General features: G+C 48.2%; 1 protein-coding gene across 4 annotated transcripts in view; it reads left to right on the top strand.

Annotated features, from left to right (window-relative positions):
• The window catches only part of NTN1 (netrin 1), a 280603-nt gene that overhangs the window by 222286 nt on the left and 36485 nt on the right, over positions 1–21832 (top strand). For 3 of the 4 annotated variants that reach the window (XM_075119363.1, XM_075119362.1, XM_048817474.2), the window contains one exon: positions 16707–21760. The exons of the other annotated variant lie outside the window; for it this stretch is intronic. In XM_075119363.1, coding sequence (XP_074975464.1) covers positions 16707–17035 — 329 coding nt within the window. In that variant the 3' untranslated portion in view covers positions 17036–21760. Of the gene's footprint in view, positions 1–16706; positions 21761–21832 lie in introns of those variants that run through there. 4 annotated transcript variants of the gene reach the window in all.

Below are 21832 nucleotides of genomic sequence, written 5' to 3'. Positions count from 1 at the left end.
GAATCTCTGGCTGTTCCGCTCTCCAAGGAGGGAAGCATACTGTCATTTCCAGCTCAGCTTCGGAATCTCCATTACAATCTCTTTGGCAGTCCCAGACGCTCTGTCCTCACCTGAAGGCTCTGGCACCGGGCCCAGTGAAGCCAAACCCTGCGCAGCCATAAAGGAGAAAGCAAAACCACAGGCTGAATTTGTAGGGATTCCCGGCTCCATTCCCTAGCACAATAGGATATGGGCTAATTGGTGGCTTTGGAGGGGCTGAGGACAGGCCTGGGTCAGCATAGAAAGTGGACGGGTATTGACCTCTAGAGAAGGTAGCACCTCCAGGTCAAAGCTGAGGTCATTAGGAGGCCAAGGAAGGAAAGATTAACTGCCCCTTGGTATGTTTGTGCTGCACCACACCTGGCCTGTGAATAAACAGAGGGTTTCAATTTCCAGAGCTGTTAATCTCTTAATTCTTTCGGACATGTGCATTATACATTCTCTCCCTCTCCCTTCCTCTCTCTCACCCCCCCTCCCTTCCTCTCCAAATGCAAAAATAAATCTACCCCCAGGAACCCTGGGCATTGAGACTTCTTGTTCACAGTCCTTCTGACCTCGCTTGGGAGGGTTCCCTTTGCCCCAGCATGGACCCGATCCTGCACAACTGAAACCAGAGAGAGCAGATTTGTAGCCTCTTCATGGGGATCCCAGTGTGAACAGTGTCACCAAACTAGGAGTGAACCCTTCCTCCTGCCTCTCCAGAGGGACCCGATGCTGTCCACTCCCACTGACATCTCGGGGGCTATCCAGCCTTGCCTGCGAGTTCTCTTTGGCTTTGAACAGTTTCGCTTGCCCAGGAAGGGGAGGCAACCACAAGCCCCTTCTTAAAGCAAAAGCCAAAGCTGTCCTCCCTGTGCACCATGCAGCAAACTCCTTGAGAGCAGAGAGCTCAGCCCCTTTCCGAGTGTAGCAGGAAGTGACCCCCCCAACACCCACATCCCTTTAGCACACCCAGGGGAGCAAGAGGAGTTAGTGGGACAGGGGGCAGCCTTCCACCAGCAAATCACTTGACTGCCATTGCATACCATGCTGCCCGGCAGCTGGCCGACCCCCACTCCCTTGACTCACCAGTCCCTTCCCAATCAACATTTGGAAGAGGGGCTAGGGGGAGACGGTGGGATCCTATTCGAAAAGGTGAGATCATCTTCTCACTCTGCCCTTTCTTGGAAAAATCCTTCCTTCGCTGAAACTTCAGTTAGCCACCCCTTTGTTGAAAGGCATCTTGGCAGCGGCACATGGAAAAATCAAAATATGTTTTGAAAAGGCAACTTTTAAAAAGTATTCCACATAGAAACCTAAAACGATCCGTTCTGAGGAGGCCCCTAGGGACAGACAGAGAGCGAGGCAGGGGATAATCCATACCTCTGCTTTTTATAAAGCCTCTCTCCAGAAGAGAGACCTCTTCTCCGTATTATTGTGGAGAAACCATATTTCTGAATGCAGGGGGAAGGTCCATGGAGCGGGAGTGAATGGCTGTGAAATCCCCAGCATAACTGCGTCCATATGCTCTGGAACGCTGTGTGACAAAGGAAAATTCTGGGGGAGAGGAGCACTGAGGTAACCTGCTCCTCCAGGGCTGTAATAAAACTGGCCCACGAATGAATTAGACCATGCGAAAAGGAAAGGGCCTGAATGGGTCACACCCTCTCAAACAGCAAGAGATTAAACCTCATAAATCTCTGATATTAAACTGGTATGACACGGGTGAACCTAACCAATAAAACAATGCCGCAGCGTAAACGCCGTCTTCCAACACTGGTATGAACGCTGCTGGAGAGGCGGGATGGAACTAGAACCAGCTGACAGGACTGCCCTTAAACATGGAAAGTTTAGATGAGCTAGGAACAGGGGATTTGTTTCTGCTGCTATTGCCATCTGTGGCAAAACAGCCATTGACTTCAATGGTAGCAGAATTTGCATTCCCCAACCCTGGTTAGTGAAAAGCGAACAGATGCACATAAGGGTCTGGACTAAAGTTGGCTAGATTTAGGTTCAGATCCTGGCTCTTGACTGGCTTCCTGTGTGACCTTGGGCAAGTCACATGATCTCTCTGTGGTTCAGTTCCTGAGCTATCAAACAAGGATGATATGTCCCTACAGTACAGGAGTGCAATGTGGGTAAATACATTAGTGTTTGTGGGGTGCCCAGCTACCACAAGGATAGTTGGGTGTAGCCCACAGTCAGGCTTATTAGTGAATAAACTGGTACCTGTGTCACTTATAAAAACAGGTCAAACCCTCATGAACTTAGCATGGAACCTGGCCCTGAGCCACCACTGGGTTTGGGTTAGGGCTTGCAAAAGCAAAACCCATCTGAGATTCTCCAGGATGCACCCCAGCCACACTTTAGCCTTCGCCAGCACCTTCCATCTGAGGCACTCAGAGTGGTTTACAAATGTTGACTGATTAAGCATTGCAGTAATCCTGTGCAATCGGTGCATTTCCCTTAATATGTTATCGCTCACAATAAAATGAGATGCTAGACACCCCAGTTTGCATGGTGGCATTTTCCATCAAGTACCTGCCATCTGGGGTTCTTTGGAGACTCTTTCCACAAGATACCAAGACCTTCTCTGCAATAAATTCACACACACGCCACCCAAAAGTAAGTTCAGCCTGTTATTTTTAACATTATCATTAAAGATGAACATTGAAGCTCGAACATTTTAGGAAATGTTACCCTTTTACAGTATTGCCAACTCTCACACTATTTGATGCCTTTCTTAAAGCTCTAGCTTCTGGAGTCCTGTGATTATGTCAGAAGCTCCTTGAGGGGCGGCGGGTGTTTTTGTTTTTTAAGCAGTAAATTTCTAGGCCTCGTAACTGAGGAGAAAAGCTTAAAAACAGGGACCCTAAAGATTCAGGAACCAGAAGGCAAATAAAAAGAATCCCAAATTGGTACATCTGAAAATTTCCTGATTTTTTTAAGGCAACCTCGTGATTTTCAGGACCTGACTCAAGCTTTTTGAATTCTTGGGGTTGACAGTGCTGCTTTCATTTGGTGTTTTATGATGATGGCCTCCAACATTTTTTTAAAATCTATTTTTTTAATTGACATATCCGGTCCTCACATCATCCTCGTAGTTCAAAGACCTCAGTCAGACCTTTGGAGGACGTCAGTAGCTATGTCACATGAAACTGTAACCTGCGCTAACAGGGGAGGGGCTGCCGGTTCTTACCCTGTTCAAAGATCACAGCAGCGTATTGCCATCTGTTGGCTGTTTCAGGGTGTGTCTAAAGTAAATTCGGTGGTTTCGATTCAGTTCCCAGCGGTGAGGTGTCCATGCCACCACAACTTGAGAGGGACCTAGGGCAGAATGGCCCATAACAACTGAGCATCCTTCCCACCTCTGGAGAGTCCCTCACCGTCCTGGCTGAGGCATGTTAGTGCTGTTGTGCAGAGGTGGGTGGCTGGTCCTGCAGCCGCCCGTGCTGTACCTGTCCTGTATTCAGGCAGAGCGTTTCGTTCTCCGGGGCTGTATCTCTGAGAGCTTTAACCACAACAAAAGGCCTGGCAATAGATGGAAGTTGCATTGGTTTCACTTAAATCAGGATTTAAGTGAAACCAATGCAAACCAGTGTGTAGATACACTTGTATCAGTTCAAAACTGGTTCATTTGCAGCGGCAAGCCAAACAGCTATAAACCAGGTTTCCAACGAGTTAAGAGCATCCACGCACAAAGCTGCACTGGTTTAATTGAATTAATTTCACACCCCATCTTTAGTTAAACCCAGGCAGGCTTGACAAAGCCCTGGCTGGGATGATTTAATTGGGGATTGGTCCTGCTTTGAGCAGGGGGTTGGACTAGATGACCTCTTGAGGTCCCTTCCAACCCTGATATTCTATGATTCTAACTGTGTGTGTAGACCAGGCCTTGGAGACAAACAAAGTCTTTACTCTGGTTTGACTCATTCCTGAGTCAGACAGACATCTCATCAAGGCCAATGTGCCTTTTGCCTGAGAGAGGAGTGCATAAATGGTCTAAGGAAAGAATCCCCATTGCTGACCCAAACGAGGCGCTGTCCTGTGGAATTAACCCTGAGCTACCACACCTGCAGATTTCACTAGCTTGAGTTAGTAGTGGGCCTGCCCGGGTACCTGCGCCACCGGCTGGGAGCCTGGAAAGCAACAGCCAGTTTTGCAAACGCAGGGCTAGGGGAGAAGTTAAGAAGAAGGTGGCTAGCTGATTTTTCAAAGCCCAAAGCAAACAAGCAGGCGAAGGCAGCCAGAGGGATGCCTGCTCTGCTCTTGGCCGCTGGAGCTGTGCGCTCCCAAGGTATTCTATTCAGGAACTGGACAGGAGCCATTCCGTGTTGAAAACTGGTGTCATCAGCCCAGGCTGCAGCCAGAGCTCTGTGAAAGCTGTGACTCATTTGATTTTGTTCTCCCCTCAGGGGGTACATTGCTGGAACTTAGCAGCATCACATGGCTGCTTACGGGGCACCCGCTGGTTGCTTCAACAGCTCGCCTCAATTACAAATTACAGCAATTTCGCCCATCATGTATTTCTTATGCCAGGGCTCAGACTAATCCACTTTGCCTCTGATCATCGGGTGGGCTTTGTGGCTTGCCATGTGAGCACCACTGTGAATGCAATGGGGGTGATGCCTTGCAGCGGGAAGTTCCCTTCTTCCCCGCTGGGAGAGGTTACCAGCCCTGTTAACCAGCTGGCTTGTCAAAGCTTCCTTTGGCTAAATGCTGATTTGATCTCCCTGCTGGCTGGCTGGGCCTCCGACGATGGGAGGAATGGGCTGCGAATGTGCATGTCTCTCTCCTGAGCTTTGCTGCGCTGTCTGGCCATGTGCTTCGCCAAGCCAGTTCCCAGTGGGGCCAGGCAGGGGGAAAGAGGGAGGTAGTTAAGTTGTTAATCAACCCCAAAAGGCTCTGATGAGATCATACTCCACAAGGGTGCCCAGCAGTAGCTTGCACTGAGATCGGAAGCGAGAGGGACATGCCCTAGCCCTTAGTTGTCCAGCTCTGTCAGGGGAATGGTTCAGGAGCTAGTGGAGTAAACATCTGTGGAATAGGAGCATGGCCTGTCTGCCGACTCTGGAATGCTGGGCTCATGGGCCACCACAGCGGGATCATCATTGCAGAGAGGCCACAGCACCCGGCAGTGATATTTGTCACTGGCTTCTCTGCCCTCTGGGAGGTTCCAAGTGACTGGAAAACATTGGAGCTGTCGCAGAGGCCACGTTGCACTGAGCTGCCCTCCTGCCCCCCTCTCCCCACCCCAAAGTGATGCACACTGCTAATTTTCCTCTTGTTGGGTTCAAAGTTTGATGTTAGGCTATTTTCAGACAAGACCTGCAGGCCTAGCCAATGAGGCCCAATGAGAAAAATCAGTGAGACAAGGTGTGACAGCTCCCTGACACCACCAGCCCATTAGCCACCCAAACAGGCACCTCTGGGCTTTCCTCTGCAGGCTACCAGTAGGTGCACACACCCCCCATCCATGCGCACCTTTCAGGTGGTCCCCTGTAGCATCCAGCACCTTCTCCACTGAGCACTCACAGAACTAACAGGTCTTCTGTCCCCAAGGAACCAGTGCACACACCAGCATATGTGATTCATCACAGGTGCCGAACCTCATTTAATGCCACAGCACTGAGATATAGTTATAGTGAAACCAGCCATCAGTTCATTATCACAGATCATCATTTCAGAGAGAGGGAGCAGGGGTAATGGTAACAAAAGGGTTACATATAAAACCAAATTATAACATGCTTCCTACAGTCCAACCCTTGCAGGCTAACCTGCAGGCTAAATCAATTTATCCCACCTCAAATGTCCTCTGGCGTTTTCAGATCCTGTTTTCATGACTATCAATGCACTGTTTGCTTGGCAGGTACAGGAGAAGGAGTGTCACCCTGGCCTTTGCCTTGTAGGCCCAAAGTTCATGGTCTGTTCCCAGAGTAAGGATGAGCCCCTGGAGCTTATTGTCCAGTGTGCACCCTCCCTGTTAACTTCCCACCCCTCACTGACTTCATATGCAAATGAAGCTTCCACTGTGCTGGCCTACAATGCTTAATATACATATGAGCATCAGAGACAGGCATAATCACCTTGCGTCCAGCAGAAACTCACTTGTCAATGCTGCCCTTGATACAGACCGCAGGGACATGGTACCGGCAGACACCTGACATAGTATCTGTCCGTACATTTCACAATGGTATTAATGACTGATTTCAGATGTCACATGATATTCTTTGGCGAACCAGAATGTACAGCCCAGGAGCAGGATATTCCTGTATCGCCCTGGCCAGTTGGCACTGAGGGGCTCTTAGGGTCACATGAGGCTAGAGAGGCTGTTGAGGAGACAGCCTGAGGGGTGAGCTGGGTGGTTGCCACTGAGGTGGAGCTGGGGAGAACAGTTTGAGACGTGGGTTTGGTCCTTCAGTTGCCCTCCGGCCCACGTCGGTTATGGTACACAGTGCACATGTAGCTATGGAAACAAGCGGCCTCATTGGGTTTGATGCGGGTTACAACACATGCAGCTAATGGCCTTGCACAGGTGAGAGAAAGTGGGTGTCCTCAGTGGTTCTCACCACATTTGCTAACGCTCCTTGGAAAAGCACCTTTTCTCCTAACCAAGATAGGGCCTTCGCCTCCCTCTGGAATTCGGCCGAGGTCCTCAAAAGTATTTAGGCACCAAACTCCCATGGGATTGATTTCAGTGGGAATTAGGCACCTTTGAGAATCTGAGTCTGAAGATTTGTATCTGATTCTTCATTGCTCTGCACCTTGTCTAGGTGACAACTTGTTTATGGCAATTTAAAGCAACAACAACATTATTATTATTGCTTATGACTATTCTTATCGTGTTATCTTGCAACTTATGTCATCGTTAACATCCATCCAAATGAGTGGAAGTGGGTATAAAACCCCGGCCTGCTAACATTCCACACTGACCCCCCACTTTGCATGGGGGTAAACAAGGACACAAGTTGAGGGGCAACAGGGTCCCTGAGTCTTAGGCCCTGTTTTTTAATGCACTGGGGTAACTAAAACAATGCCATTTCCATGGTGCAACCCCCAATGCAGATGTGCTGCCCTGATGTACAAGGCGGCTTACCCCAGTGTGGTTTACTCCAGACATTTAAAAAGAGTAATTTGCACCAAAGCAGCTCTTTTACACTAGGGGTGTGCACTGGTGATCTGGGGTAGGGGTGTGCACTGGTGATCTGGGGTGACACTTCCAAAAGCACCTAAGTGACTTTGGCTCCAAAAGCAGGTTAGGACTGGATCTCCTAATGAAATGCGTGAGCATTAGGCACCTCACCTGCTTAGGTGCTTTTGAAAATCCCAGTAGACGTCTATCCACATATTTAGGCTGCTAAATACCTTGGAACATCTGGCCCTCAGAAACTTAAGGTTCATTGAAAGTCAGTGGGCTCTTAAGTCACTTTTGAAAATCAGACTTATGCTCCTAAGTCATGTAGGTGCTTTTGAAAACTGACCCCCCTGACCTTTGTGGCTCATCCCAGCTAACATGCTAACCAAAGGCAGACAGTGAAAGTCTCCCCTCACCCCTAGCAGAGAAGTCCATCTAAATGTGCCATTGGGGGATCATCCTGCCCAAACTCAGCCCTCCCTGGTGACATGGAAGATGACTCCACACTACCACTAGAAAACCAAAGGCAAAGGTTTGAGTTTTCACTCCCCTTCTGACTGCAGGAGCTTCCTTCGGGAACCCCAGAGGTGGGTGACAGACGTTTGGCCACAGTCACCCACCAGTTAGAGGAAATAATATTTGAAAGACCATTTCTTTTCCTTCAGCTCCAGGGAAACCACATGTTCTAGATGCAAGGTTAGAGCATAAAACTTTCTGTCAATGAAAACAGCAGTGACTGTGCCAGCCAAGCTTTCACCTAAGCCTTCAGTCCTTCCACTTCATTAATTAAAAAAAAAAAAAAAAAAGAGGACTTTGACATCAAAATATACAGACTGTATTTTTAGACAAACCACGTTTCCTGTAACCACCTCTGTTCAGTTCCTTTGCATTAATTTTCTCCATTCTGTCAGTGCGGATCAGGGCCGGCCAAAGGTTTAAGTTTTTTTGGAAAGACTTGTTTCCAAAAAAATAAAAAACTGGCTCATCTTCACATTTTCTTACCTTCACATTAGTCTGGGAAATATGTGGTCAGAGCTCAGATTTCATGAAAGCATCTGGCACTCATGATGCCCTTTTTAAAAAAAATATGTATTTTGCAATTTTGTAAAGGTATTTGTGGACTTACCAGCTTCCACCCAACACACACTTTTTAGCATTAAATCGTGTTGCATATGAGGCCTTCGATGCAGATGTGTTGCTCTGACAAGTGTTAATTCAGTGGATTGAATGTTCATTTGTCATCTAAACAGGTCAGAGATTTTTGTTTGGGTGGTTGATTAGGGCTTTTTTCAACCTACATAACAAAGGTTGCATCCCTCCAGGATTGACATGGCTCATGGTAAATCTTACAGACAGACAGATGGATAAAGAGGCTGCATTGTAAATGAAGAGGTTGGAAGGCAAAAAGTAAAATCCAATCAAAAGTGTTTTGTTGTTGAGAACTACAAAGGCAGGTTGGAAAACGGAAAAAGTGGCATGACTACATCCTCTGGGCCGAGCCAGCTTGGATCTCCCATAAAGTGATTTCTCTTTATTTTGTCTCCTGTCCAGTGCTGTAACTTCCAGTGGATTTTTTCTCCCTCTCTCTGGTTTTATTGATTCCTCTCAGCTCACAATTAGCAAATAAATACATGAAGTCTGCATAATCATTTCCCCACGAGGCACTTTCCTGGAAGCCAACTTAGTAAGAAGTTTCCTCATCGGAGGAAAGACAAAAATAAGAGACATGTTATGTCAACTTTTTGCAACATACAGCAGGGTCGCCCATTCCTCCTCCGTTTTCTGCTTACAGCTGCCATGGGTTTCGTTTGACTGACAGCTCTTCAAAAGAAACAAACAGGTTAACAAGCCAAAGGAAGGTGCCTCCAGATTTCGACTCTGTTTCATCAACACGCAGCGACTCGGAATGCTCCATTACTCGAGTAATGAAATCAGTTTTCCTTCTCTCCTTGTGGTTTGAAACTGAATCCACAACACTGACATTTTTATGAATGGAAATTCCGACTGCACCACGCATCACCAATCTGGCAACCCTACAGTAGTTCATGGCAGCAACGGAGACTAAGTTTCTGTGCAGACCTCAGGGCCCAGAGCCGGTGTTTGTCTCCTGTTTGAAATGCATTCACTTCTGGTGAAAGTGGCACAGGATGGGCTAGGTGAATGGATGGGTTTCTCCACCCGGAAATGTCTGTGAATCTATATCATGAACTGGTGCTTTAAATAAGTATAACAAAGTAAGTAGCATGTGCTGCCAAAAACTCTTATCAGGCAGTTGATAACCGAAGGAGTTGGATAGGGCTTTATAATGCACCTCTGGTTCCATTGCTGTGGGTGAGCTCTGAGTAGGGACAATGACCTAGGGTTTTCAGAAGTGATTTGAGAGATTTGGGGTACCTACAATTTCAGTGCTCAACTTGAGACATATTAAATCAGCTGCCTGAGTGGTGCAAAGTGGATGGTTTGTAGTGGAGCATCTGGGTGAAGATGGCAGTAGAGTGGATCCCTGGGCACAGGGCAGTGTGGGTGATTAGTGTTCTCTTTGGGCCACATGTCAAAAAGAAGTGGACATGGGCTGGGACAGAGGCAGCATCCACGGAAGTGGGCACGCAAACAATAAAAGGGGCTGGTGGTAACACGAAGGAGGTGGCTGCGTGACAACCATCAAGCAGCCTGCCTCCTCCATAAGGAGGTTCCAGTTCAGCCCAGAACCACTGGAGAGTGGATCAGAACCAACACCAGTACCCAGCACCCTACTGGCTAGGTCCAGACATGGTCTCACAAAGGGGCTGAAGCTAGTGTATAATGCAATGATCCGGTGTAGCTGAAGATGTTTCATAACCTACACTGCATCCCACTCAGCACCTGAGCCAGATCCAAACCCTAGCTCTGATCAACCAGCTCTTAGGCATGGAAGAACTATGGTTGCTCCTGGACCTTCTGAATGTTGCCATGGCAGGTGCAGTCTAGTATCCTGAAGGTATCAGAACACAGGTGTAAACTCAAGGGAGCTGGAAGAAAGCCCTTGTCAATCACAGGGCCTAGTTTTTGGATCCTCTGAAAGGACACCAGGAAGAGGCCTGTTCCCGCTATCTTTAGATTATGATGTAACGTCACCTTTGTTGTGTAATGTTGAAGTAGTGCTATTAGGCACTGTTAAACAGCCTCTGCGTTCCACTCCAGAGGTGACTGCATGTGGGTGAAAGGATACCGCAATATACAAGTAGTAGTTTGCACTGTGCTTTTGGGTTCTTCAGTGTGAAAGATGCCATAGGGATGGCAGATAGCAGTGCACCACACCACTGAATGTCTTATGAGATGTCCCCGGGGGTCACCGTCATTCCACTTTCTGCTCCCTGCATCCCATAAGTGACAGAATCCAAAACTGAGCGAGGGATTTCCCAGGAACAGTCAGCTGACGTTCCCATTTTCTTGCTGATTGTGCCCTGATGGCACCTGTTAGTGTCTCCGCTTGGGCTATGAAATGTCAGTTGTGGTGCTGAAAGGATAGCACCATTTCTGCACTGAACTCTCTTAGACTAGGGACTGAACCTTTGGATCATAGATTCTGCAGATAATGTAGGCCAAAAAGAACCATCTCATCTTTACACAGGCACACACCAGCACTGCATTGTACCTGTATGCTCAGGAAGTGGGAGATAGGCAGGAGTAGAACAGCCCTGTTTGGCCAATCAAAAAAATTGATCAGAAACATGCACTGGGCTTTGTTGATATGAAACAAACTACCCATTAACTGCCAGATTCAGGTCTGGGTGTTTGGATCTGGGGATTTGGTTTGGCCCATCTCTAAATTTCTGCCTCTCTACACCCCAGCCAGAGATTGGTGAACTGCCCCAGCTAAACTAAGAACCATCTCCTCATCCCAACATTTTCAAAGGAACAGATAAGCATCCAAAATTCTTCTTCTTGCTTATGAACACATGAACTTCATGGCTTTGGAGTTTCACCAAGCCTGATTGCAGCCCTCGAGCCCTATATCACTACCTCATTCCTCTGCTTGTGCAGATCTCAACAGCATATCTTTACAAGACCATTAGCAATGGGCTGTAATTAGCAATAGGGGTCATTGCTGAAAGGTGCTAGCAGAGATGAGCCTGCACTGAACCCCAGATCCAAGCCTCCTTGGACTTTGTGAAGATTCAAATCTGGGGCCAAACATTGGCTCAAGCCAATCTCTTTACAGTGGACCAAACCAGAACCTTTCCCTCAACTTTGGGGAAGCTGAGATCGAGCTGCAAGCACCATCCCCATGAAGAGGTCTCCGCCCAGGGCTAAGCTGCCTGCTTGGTTGATTTTTAATACAAATTTAATAGATGGTAACTGACCAACAGCCTGTGCTTCCTCTTGGCAGGAGAGAGTCTTGTGCAATAAAAGCAGGGATTTTGGGCTCCAGCTCAGTCCACTTCTCTGAGCTGACTCCCAGCTAATTTTCCTTCCGCCCTCAACATTTCCAGCTGGCTGCTGGTGTGGGCATCAGCAGCCAATCAGTGTTGCGGCCTCAGATGGCCTCTGCAAATAAGATGGACAAAACCAGAGCCTGGCCAGTGAAGTGCTAATAAGACAGCAATCCCAGATTGGTCATGGACATTGGGACCACCTTTCGATGCTCTTGGAAATCCAGGTCCTTAGGTGGTTGGCAGAGACCCAGCTCCTTTTCCCAGCAAGGCTTCCATCCGATGTTCAGACCTTGTTGATTTAAGCCCTGGCTGACATACGCTGGGTGCAGAATGCTGCACATAAGTGAGCATCATAAGGGAGGAGCGGTTTGTTCTGCGAGGCAGCACAATAGCTGCTACTCAACTCCCTTTACAGATTCCCCCCCCCCTCCCCAATGGTAAGAGACCTTTTCCTTTCCTGTCCCATAAAAAAGGAAGGTGGTTACAACTCCTCTGGACCATTTCCTCTTGGAGTTGCAGCAGCCAGGCTGAACTCAGATGCACTATCCCCTCCTGTAGTCCCCAGGTTATAAGCGGAGGGAGCTTAAACTTCTGCAGCTTGGTAGAGGCTTACATGGCTCTATTTCCCTCCCATCCCATGCTGTGCACACCTTGGGCAGCCATTGTCACCAGTAGCGGGGTTGTGAAGATGGAAGGTTAGACTGGGCGGGTGTGGTATGATGAGACTTGCGTGGAGTCAGCTGGTAACATCTACGCATGTTCTGCTGTTCTGGGCAGCAGGGTTAGTGTTCTGCTCTGGAAGGGCCGGATCCACTTATTCAGTTTCTAATTCAGTTGAATGGCACCTGAGACGCTGCCTCAGATCAAATGCAACAGGCCAGGGGCACAGAGAAGGGAAGCTGAAACCGTGGGGTCAGCCTGGGACTTAGGGCTTGTTCACCTCCATTCTAGGTACTTCCCTCCCTTGCAGAAAGTGACATGAACACAAGGACAGTGTCTTGTTTGCTCAGTGGTGCCAGGATGCAGCTGGAGAGGGGAGACACTTATAAGATCGTGCTGCCCAGCTGCCTGGGCTCAGTGCAGCATGGGCCCATGAAAGAATGGGTCAAACCAATTCCCCTGCATACCTCTGAATCTGAGCTGTCGCAAGGGCTGGGATCCAGCTCTGAACACAGAGCTATTTCCAAAAGCACGTTGTCCAAACAGCTGGAACAAACTGGCCGGGAGGGAGGGGTGATGAGGATGTTGTACTGTTAATACTGGCTGAAGTCCTGTGTTAATAATGGGGAGGCTGTCCTAGTCTAAACTGTCTTCCAGCCACCTGGTCTCTGCGCAGCTGGTCAATATAACCCCAGGTGTGTCCTCTCTCCTGCGAAGAGAGATCTCTGTGGGAGATATCCTAGATCCTGTTTCCTTCAGAAAGCGAATGGGCTGAGTTCACAGGAGATGCCGGACATTTAACTCAGCTGCTAAATGCATCCTGTAACAGCCTCCCAATGGGGAAATCAAGTCTTGGGAAGAAAGGGCTGCTTGCAAGTGCTGCGTTACCAGAACCTGCCTCAGCCTGGGCTGTGACTCTCTCCTGGAAAACGGGCCAGTTGTGCAAGGAGATTGGGCAGCTGTCACGCAAGTTGCCCTTTGCTAGCCCACTCTGATTTCCTTGGGCCAGCCCAGTTTCTGTTGCAGCTAATCCCCAAAGGGTATGGTCACATCACTCCCTTGCATCCCCCCACAGTGCTGTGGCCACATCTCTGTCCTGAGTGGCAGCACCCTCCACCCCCTCCATCATGCCACGACCAGGCCTTCTCCAGCTCCATCAGCTCCTTTACATTCCTGACCAGCTGCACTCCTTTGCTAATCCAGTGCAGAGCCTGTTCTAACCAGAGACTATACCTGGTGTCCGTGTGCCTCTTGGTTAGGCGACATGGCTAGATGAACGCACATGGAGGTCACCATACTCACGTGACTTGTCATGCAGTTCAGATTTAGGTCTGGAAAGAGATTGACATCTTAGGACACTGAGCCACTAGTCCAGATAATGCAGAGCTGCAGGCCGCTACCAAACTAGCCATTCATTTTACATTCTCCTGCGCTAATCTCACTCATCTGCAAGGCCAAGGAAAAATATTCCTCAAAAACCTAAACAAAAGATAACCCCCAAGCCCAAATTCGCCAGCCACAGAAATCCCACTTCTCACTCACTCACGGCCATGTAACAGGCCTTCCATTTTCAAGGGCCGTTCTCATGCCCAACCCAACAGCCCTGGCTGCAAAGTCATGGTGTTGAGGTGCATTCGGGCATCCAAGCTTGTCCTGTGAGCATCGAGCTCGCTGTATGTTCCATAAATGCTGGTGATTTGTGCAGAATAGGCCCACATACCTCATCAGAGCAGCTCAGGTATCAGACTAAATAGCAGATTTGATGTAGATTCACGTAGCGTATCATCCAACATGGCGAACTCCCCATGCCCCAGGAGTGGCCTGTACAAGGGATAGCATCTTAAAAGCAGTGACTTGCAATGTCACAATCTAGGGAGATATTTAGGCACCTAACTCCCATTGAAATCCATGGGAGTTAGGCACCTAAGTACCTTTGCTACTCCCATTTTAGGAGTATGGCCATTCTTTCATGTACATGCCTAACTTGCACTGCCAAGTATTGGTTTTGGGTGTGAGAGATCACATCGCCCCTTAGTGGCAGGTGTACAAGGAGGATAAGCACATTAATGCCACCTCAAGGTGCTCAAATAGTAGAGGGGATTCTAGACCTAGGTGTGCTGGGTGTGTGTGTGAGAATTATGTTTGTTCTCTGCTGCGTGTTACCACCCCAGCCGTCCTGCGCCCGGGGAGAAGGCAATGAGCCCTAGGAGCAGGCTAACAAGCAGCCGTTTTGCTGAGTAAATGTTGAGAATATCTTGTAATGAAATTCATTGCACAGTCCTGGCCAGCTCTGTCCAAGGAAAATAAGGGTTCTGGATGGTTTATTTCCCCCACTTCTCTCCCTGTTGCTTTAAGCAGAAGGGGTGCATTTTGTCACCATGGTTACCTTCATGACTTCAGTCAAACATGAACCCAATTTACTTTTTATTTTATTTATTGTTTTAAAGTTCATAATGAGTGTCAAATCCCTTGGTGAGGCAAACATGGCAACGGTTACCATCATAGCCGTGTTTGGAACATGGAGCCTGGAGTGCAAAGTTCAGGATGCCCAGAAACATCTGAGAGAAAAGTTGGACAGGTCTCTCTCACCACAAGAGCCACGAATAACTCTGAACTTTGTCCGTGTGCATCTTCGGCACTCCTGGCCCTTATCCCTGCCCCTCACCCCCCCTCCCCTGCCCCGGGTGGAACAGCAGTGCTTTGAATAATGGAGAGGGGCAGGTATGGAGGGAATCACAGCAGAGAACTCCACCCTGAGCTGTCTGAAGGCAGGATGGTCCAAAGGAGAGCACATCCCAGGCCCATACAGGCTTCTACCTTGGAGGCCAGGGCTTCACCAAATTCCAACAGGGGCCTGCAAATAATTCTACCAGAAACAACAATGGCCAGGTGCTGAGCTAGCATAAATCAAGTGTAGCTCCACCGAAGCCCTTTGAACTTTGTGGATTTACATCAGCTAAGGAGCCATCTCTCCATGGTCTGAAACAGTTACACTTGCTCCTACTTGTACTCCCCTTGGTAAACAAACCAATGCCTTATAGGGAGAGATCAGCACCCATGGAAACCAAGCAGCGAGGTGGTCACAGAGCCATCAGGCAGAGAGGGCTCTGGCTTGTTCCATTGTTAGTGTCCATAGCTAAGACACAGCAAACTGAAGGTTCTGAGGGGCTGAATGGAAGTCCAGTGCCCTGGGTGCATCTGTGTGTATCTGAGTGTTATACGCAGCGCCCAGCACTTGGGCACTAGTTGGAACCAAGGCTCCCATGGGCAGCATTCAGAAGCCACCGTATTTCTAGCTTTCTTCCTTCCACTTAGAGAGGAGTGATGAAGGCTTGTCAGATCAGCCAGTCCGTGACCCTACAGGGCAGGAGCATTCCCTGCATCCCCGTTTCTAGTCACAGGCACTGGGGCTTCCATCCCTTCCCTTGGGAGACTCTTCCAAGGCCGACACCCTATCCCAGGAACCATTTCCTGATACCCAGGCCAAACGCTCCCTGACTCTGCAGGACACCCCCTGCTAGGATACTGGCAGCTCTGCACCTGGGCTGCTGCTGTCTGCCTCCACCTTGACATGCTGGGGGAGTCTCCCTGTGGCCCCTCTCTCTGCCATGAGTCAGATGACCACTTTGAACCAGGTCCCTTTAATTGCCACTCTCAGGTAGGAGTGAGCCTATTCCATCTAGCTGAAACCTCCACTGACCCCGCAAAGCTCAGACCTTTCTGCCAGGTCGCACCACCCTCTGTACCACTTCCCCAGACATTCACACCTACCAGTCATGGTTTCTGGGAGAGACCAGTCTGGGGCAGAAGGAGCCAGGGGATGGTGTTAAGGCACTAGTGAATACTCTGTGGTGTACAGTAGCTGTGGTGATGGTAAGGTGGGTGCCTGAGCAGATGAGAGGGGATGCACTTTTCCTTTCCTTGCTTTTACAGTTCATCCTCAGACATGCTGTATGTGCAGCAATCCTCACTGCTCCCAAACAAGTGCTTTGGGGTGGGGGGTAAGTCTAGTGTTTCAGATGTTTGTGCTCAGAAAGTCTCCTGAACTGATGGCCCTGGAGCCTGATGCCCTGTGTTTAGGCCCAGAATAGGTACCTCATGAGCAGCAGGGCAAAACTTCTCTCCAAGCATCTCACTAACAAGCCTCATCCCTGACTTGCTGGGACCACGCCTAAGGGGTATGACCGGAGCGCATTCTTTGTGGCCCAGGCAATGGTTGGCATCATTGTTCAGATGGCCTGCACAGCAGTTAATTAGCAGCGACTGGTGTGGTGGCTTTTGCAACGTGGACTTTGGCTCAGGGGGATTTGGCTTCAGACAATAGCTCATTTCACATGTGGTCACCACAAAGCTATTTGACCTTTGGCTCCTCCCTCCAGAGGCTGGTCACCAGAGGTGACGGGTCCTTGTCCCAAGTGCTTTATTAGCTGGAGTTAAAAATAAGCCTCAACTTGCTTCCTTTTCTTGTCTTTTTCTAGCTGTGCAGATCCACATCCTGAAGGCCGACAAAGCTGGCGACTGGTGGAAGTTCACCGTCAACATCATCTCTGTGTACAAACAAGGGACCAACCGGATACGGCGTGGAGACCAGATCCTGTGGATCCGCTCCAAGGACATAGCTTGCAAGTGCCCGAAAATCAAGCCCATGAAGAAGTACTTGCTGCTGGGCAATGACGAAGACTCGCCGGACCAGAATGGGATCGTAGCGGACAAGAGCAGCTTGGTGATACAGTGGAGGGACACATGGGCTCGGAGGCTCAGGAAGTTCCAGCAACGGGAGAAGAAGGGGAAGTGTAAGAAAGCCTAAAGGAAGAGGTGGCAGCGGAGCGCGAGAGAAAGAGAGACTGTGCATGCTGCTTTGTGTAGAACCTGGAGCAGATAGGGATTGGGCTTAGGGATTTTGTGAAGGAACTCACTTTGCAGTTTGTGTGTGTCGGGGGGGGCGGAGGGTGGGATGTAGGGGAATCACTTCTGTGGGACTGCCAAGTTTGCACCTCATAGTACAGAAAAAAAAATCACAAACACTCACAAAAAGAAACCATTGCGCCACGAGGCCGGATTGGGGCCTGCACTGCCTCGATCGCCACAGCACCCAGGCTTGTTCAGTTACCAGTTCCCGTGGTCCCCTCGCTTATTTCGCCCCTTTGTGTCTAAGAGATCACAGACGCCAAACTGCCTTAAAACTGCTAACGCCTGCTAGTTCCAAAGCCAAGAAACTAACCAACGGCACTGCTGGAAATTAACTTCCCTACCCCTGAATCACATTTTCTCATCTTAGGTTGAACGAGACAATTATTGTAGGGGAACTAATTAGAAATTGATCACTGAGGACATATTTGAGGATCAATTAACACTGGTTACTTGAATGGTCTTCAGTAAAATATAGTTCTAATAATCAATTGCCTGCTGTACAGTATCTAAGAGACAGGGCTAGATTTTCAAAGTTGAGCATGTGTGATGGTGCTTGTTTATTAGTACCTGCTTGCACCCACACAACAGCAGGCCTTTTACACTGTATGTGGAGCAGCCGCTAGAAGAAGACACAATCGTCGGTGGGTTACACATGCACCTAACTTTGAAAGCATGGCCCAGCTATTCCTGTCGGATTCAAATCCAGGTTTTCAAAGGAGAGCTGCATGCTGTTTAGATGCCAGCTGGTTAGCACAAGATATGCACGGAACCACATCACGGTACATATGGATCCACCTCCCAGCTGACAATCCTCAGTCTAGCGTTTAATAATCCAGGTCCCATTTGCCAATGGCCAGTCATCGCTGCGTTAAATCCAGAGAGTTGAGGAGACAGGAGGGTAAGATTTGCAGAAGCACCTAAGGGAGGTTGGTGCCCAGGCTTTGCTTAGAGGCTTCTTTCCAAGTCTTTGCTGGCAGTAGCTTCACTTCTGTACCCAACTAGCCCTTCACGGTCCTCTGCGCCTTCCCCAACCCTCCCGCCCCTGTCCCAGCCTTTAAATGTTACTCAGAAGATGAAGGCCCCACTGAGAAAACTGCTGGGAAGCCCACACAGTCACGTTACTTCCTGCCCCTGAGAGTCCCCATGTGTCCCTGAGAACAGCTGGCCGCCTGTTGTCTCATTTCTCATGCCAGCGACGACGAAAGGTGGAGATTTTTGTTCAGCATCAGGTTGAATGTGCGTCTTTTGGGGATTTGTGCTACAGCAGCAGGTAATAATGCAATGCTTCAAACGCAGATTCACCTGTGCTGAGGGGCCAGCATAAAAGACCTGTGTACTACTTCAGCCCCAGTTGGTGTAAACGATGCATAGCCCTGCACCAGGAGAAACACTAGCCAAAGTGACTATATGCAAAAGGCTCTACCCATTTAGCCACTGTAGAAACAAAACTTTCCCAAAACAGGACAATAATCTGCCAATATAAATGAGAGAACCTCTGCAGTCCACAGAGGTCAATTCTTCTAGATAGAGGCTGTATTCAACTCCCTTGGCTTCCTGTAGGCATCGCTGATATTCAGCACCTCACCATTATAACACTCTGCTAGGTGGAGAGGTTGGGGCAGATCAGCTGAGACTCGGGTTTGAGGGGCTTAACTCCTGCATGGAGCCTGTGGCACTTCTGCTTTGTTAAAGCCACGGTGCAGATTTTTCTTAGCTTCCACATTAGACTCATAAGGGGAGAAGGAGATTTGCACTCACACACAACTTGTACAAGCAACTGGTTGTAAAACAACAACAAAAAATGGGCGCAACTTGGATGCACAATTCAAACTCAAATTTCTACGATGCCCATGCTACAAAAATCAAAACCTCCCTGATACTTTTCCTGTTAGGAAACTTGGAAACATCCATTTTATGACATTTTCCAGCAGTTTGGCCTGGTTTTATAGCAATTGACAATATTTATATAATGACATAAACTGCTCTAAAGCAAGGCAGCGATGTAAATAGGTGTAAAATGGAGAGGTGCCCACTGAAATGCAGAGCAGGCTTGCGGAGTTGAAATTCAAGGCTGGGATAGGGAAACCAGCTCCTGTGAGCTCGTCTGACCCGTGGTGTGAATTACAAGGCTTAACTAACTAAAGTAAATTTAGTCATTAGGAGAGAAAATATGCAGAACGCTCCTTGGCAATGAGCGTTCAGCAAAACCAAGTATTTATCCCGCATCCCCTTTTACTGACTGTGGGACAGAAAGAAGAAAGGCAACTGGTATTAAAGGCAAACGATTTGAAGTCAATGGGACTCGTGCTCCTAAGTCACTTGCATGCTTTTGAAAATCTCACCCTCAGGGGCCTAAATGAGAGCATAACATTTTGGCCAAACTGATCAAATTAGACTGGGCCAAAGTACAGTCCTTGAGAGCCTGCATTGGCTTGGAGATCTATCTGTGCTTCATGGCACCCGGCTGTTCTGTACGCCCTTGTGGTGTGGGATATTCCTAGGTACAGCACCCCCAGTTGAGTCCCATCACCCTGCCACTACATGCGGTAAAACCTTATCTCCAGCTAAGGAACATTTGCAAAAAAAATCCCCTGCTATTCTAGGAGACCTCTAAGCAGGCCGCTGTGTAACGCTACAAGGATGCTCTGTTGATAATCCTAAAGCTCATTCAACTGGCTAAAGACGTTTTCTGACTGAGATTTCCAAGGTAGCCTGTGGCTGGAGTGAGGAGCCCAACCCCTAGTGAGTTTCAGTGGTAGGTGGGCACCCTTTGGTGCCTTTTAGAACCCCAGCCCCCAAGTTTGCATTTAGTATAACATCAAAGCACAGGTATCCGCCCCAGTCTCTGAGGTTTGGCTGGCATGCAGCACATTCCTCCTGCCCTCGCATTTCCCAAATGCGCATTGAATTGCAGCAAGGTCACTCGGGGGCCGCAGCTTTGCCTTCCAAGCGGACTTGCCGCATTCACCGCAATGGCTAGCCGGAGAATAGCAGACATTTCCATGCTTGGGTTTGTGGAGCTAGCATTATTAACCTGGAGCCCGGCACCTAGGACGGTATTCAAAACAAAAAATTTAACTTTAAGAAGAAAAGCCCCAACCCTCAGACTACTGCCTTTAACATTTTTGGAAGAACCCCCGGAAGAACACACAGTAAATGTTCACGCCTCCAACAGAGGATATTTATACGCTGAAAAGCTGTAACGGGCCATGGGTACTCCAGACAGTAAAAAGAAAATAAATAAAAAGAAAACCAAGAAGTTTGTATAGTTAGTATGAGATGTAAAACAAACTAGCGCTCAGAAATTTTATTAACCAGAAGCGTAATAATGTAGATTTTCTAAACAAACCCCCACCCCTGCCGTGCAAGCCTAGTAAGAAATACTGTCTTTTTTGGTTTTGTTTTTTTACTTTTGCGCTTACCAACAAGTCTGAGGGGCTTGTTTGGCTCTGCCCACAGCTAACAAGTATCCCTCTTTAGCTGTGCGTAATACGATCATACAGAATACTGAGCATGTATAATGTATACAATCTCCGTTACCACTAGGTAAAGCGAAGCAAAACAATCTACTTTTCAGGGGGTGTCTTATGAAGTACGTATTTCCTAGAGGTTGCTGGCTTCTCTTTAAGGACAACCCCCCTGGACTTTAGAAGGGCCAGGATTATAGTCTTTGGGTAACAACTTCCATGGGTAACTTTTGGGTAACAACTTCTCCTCAGAAGAATCCTACAGCTCTTCATTTGGAGGTAGCCAATAAGGCAACCCCATATCACAGCCAGCAAGGAATTTATACCCACCACCTAAAAGCAGCCACCGATCCGATTAGTTCGGCCCTGCTAGCCCAGTGGCTGATGTGAATTAAAAGTCACGCTGTGCTGCTCCCCCTTGTCAGAACATTCCACTGATGTGAAAAAAACCCGCATCTGAGTCTTACAGGGGAAAGAACCAAAATAATCATTCAGGCCAACGAGAGAAAAACCCGGGGGCCCAGGGAGAGGGCGAAGGGCTTTCGGAGAGTTCTGTACCGGCAGTTATCATTAAGGGTCACACACAACGGTGGAACATTATGGTAACTTGAATAACACAAAAATAAGTAAATAGATCCCGAGGTCCCCTGAGGACGTGTAACGTGGAATTTGTAACAGGGTAAAAGGGCTGCGGTGCCAACCAAGCGATTCTGGAAAGCAGCTGAAATGCCAAAACAATCATCACTCGACAGTAGTATTAAACAAAAGTTGTTTTGTTTGTTTCATTCTGTGTCCCTTCCCCTCTCGCCCGCACACACCACCCACCTTTTCTCCTGTTACACAGACCTGGCAGAAAAACCTGTGTTTTTTATCTCTGTTAATATCTTGAATTGTAAATGTTGTTTAGTTATGACCATTACATACTGTTTTGGGCAATGTTTCTTTACAATGCATACTAATATATTATGGTTATTATATATGAATATATTTAATGACGTGAAAAAGTTGTGGATTTTCTTATTTTTTTCCAAGTTGTCTTTTTGTTTTGTTTTGTTAGATGGCTGTAACTGAACCAGATGGAGCTTGTAACTGTTCAGCACCCACTTGGTAGAACTAAAGTCAGAAACCAGTTGAATAAACTCTTGTAAACTGTACTCGTCCTAGGCCAGTCTCTTTAGTGACATCGGGATGAAAGAGGAGCTCTAACGCTGTGGGATACAGGCCTG

The sequence above is a fragment of the Caretta caretta genome, chromosome 14 (genome assembly GCF_965140235.1).
Source record: "Caretta caretta isolate rCarCar2 chromosome 14, rCarCar1.hap1, whole genome shotgun sequence".
Lineage (NCBI taxonomy): Eukaryota > Metazoa > Chordata > Testudines > Cheloniidae > Caretta > Caretta caretta.
This window is presented reverse-complemented; position numbering and strand designations above follow the sequence as displayed.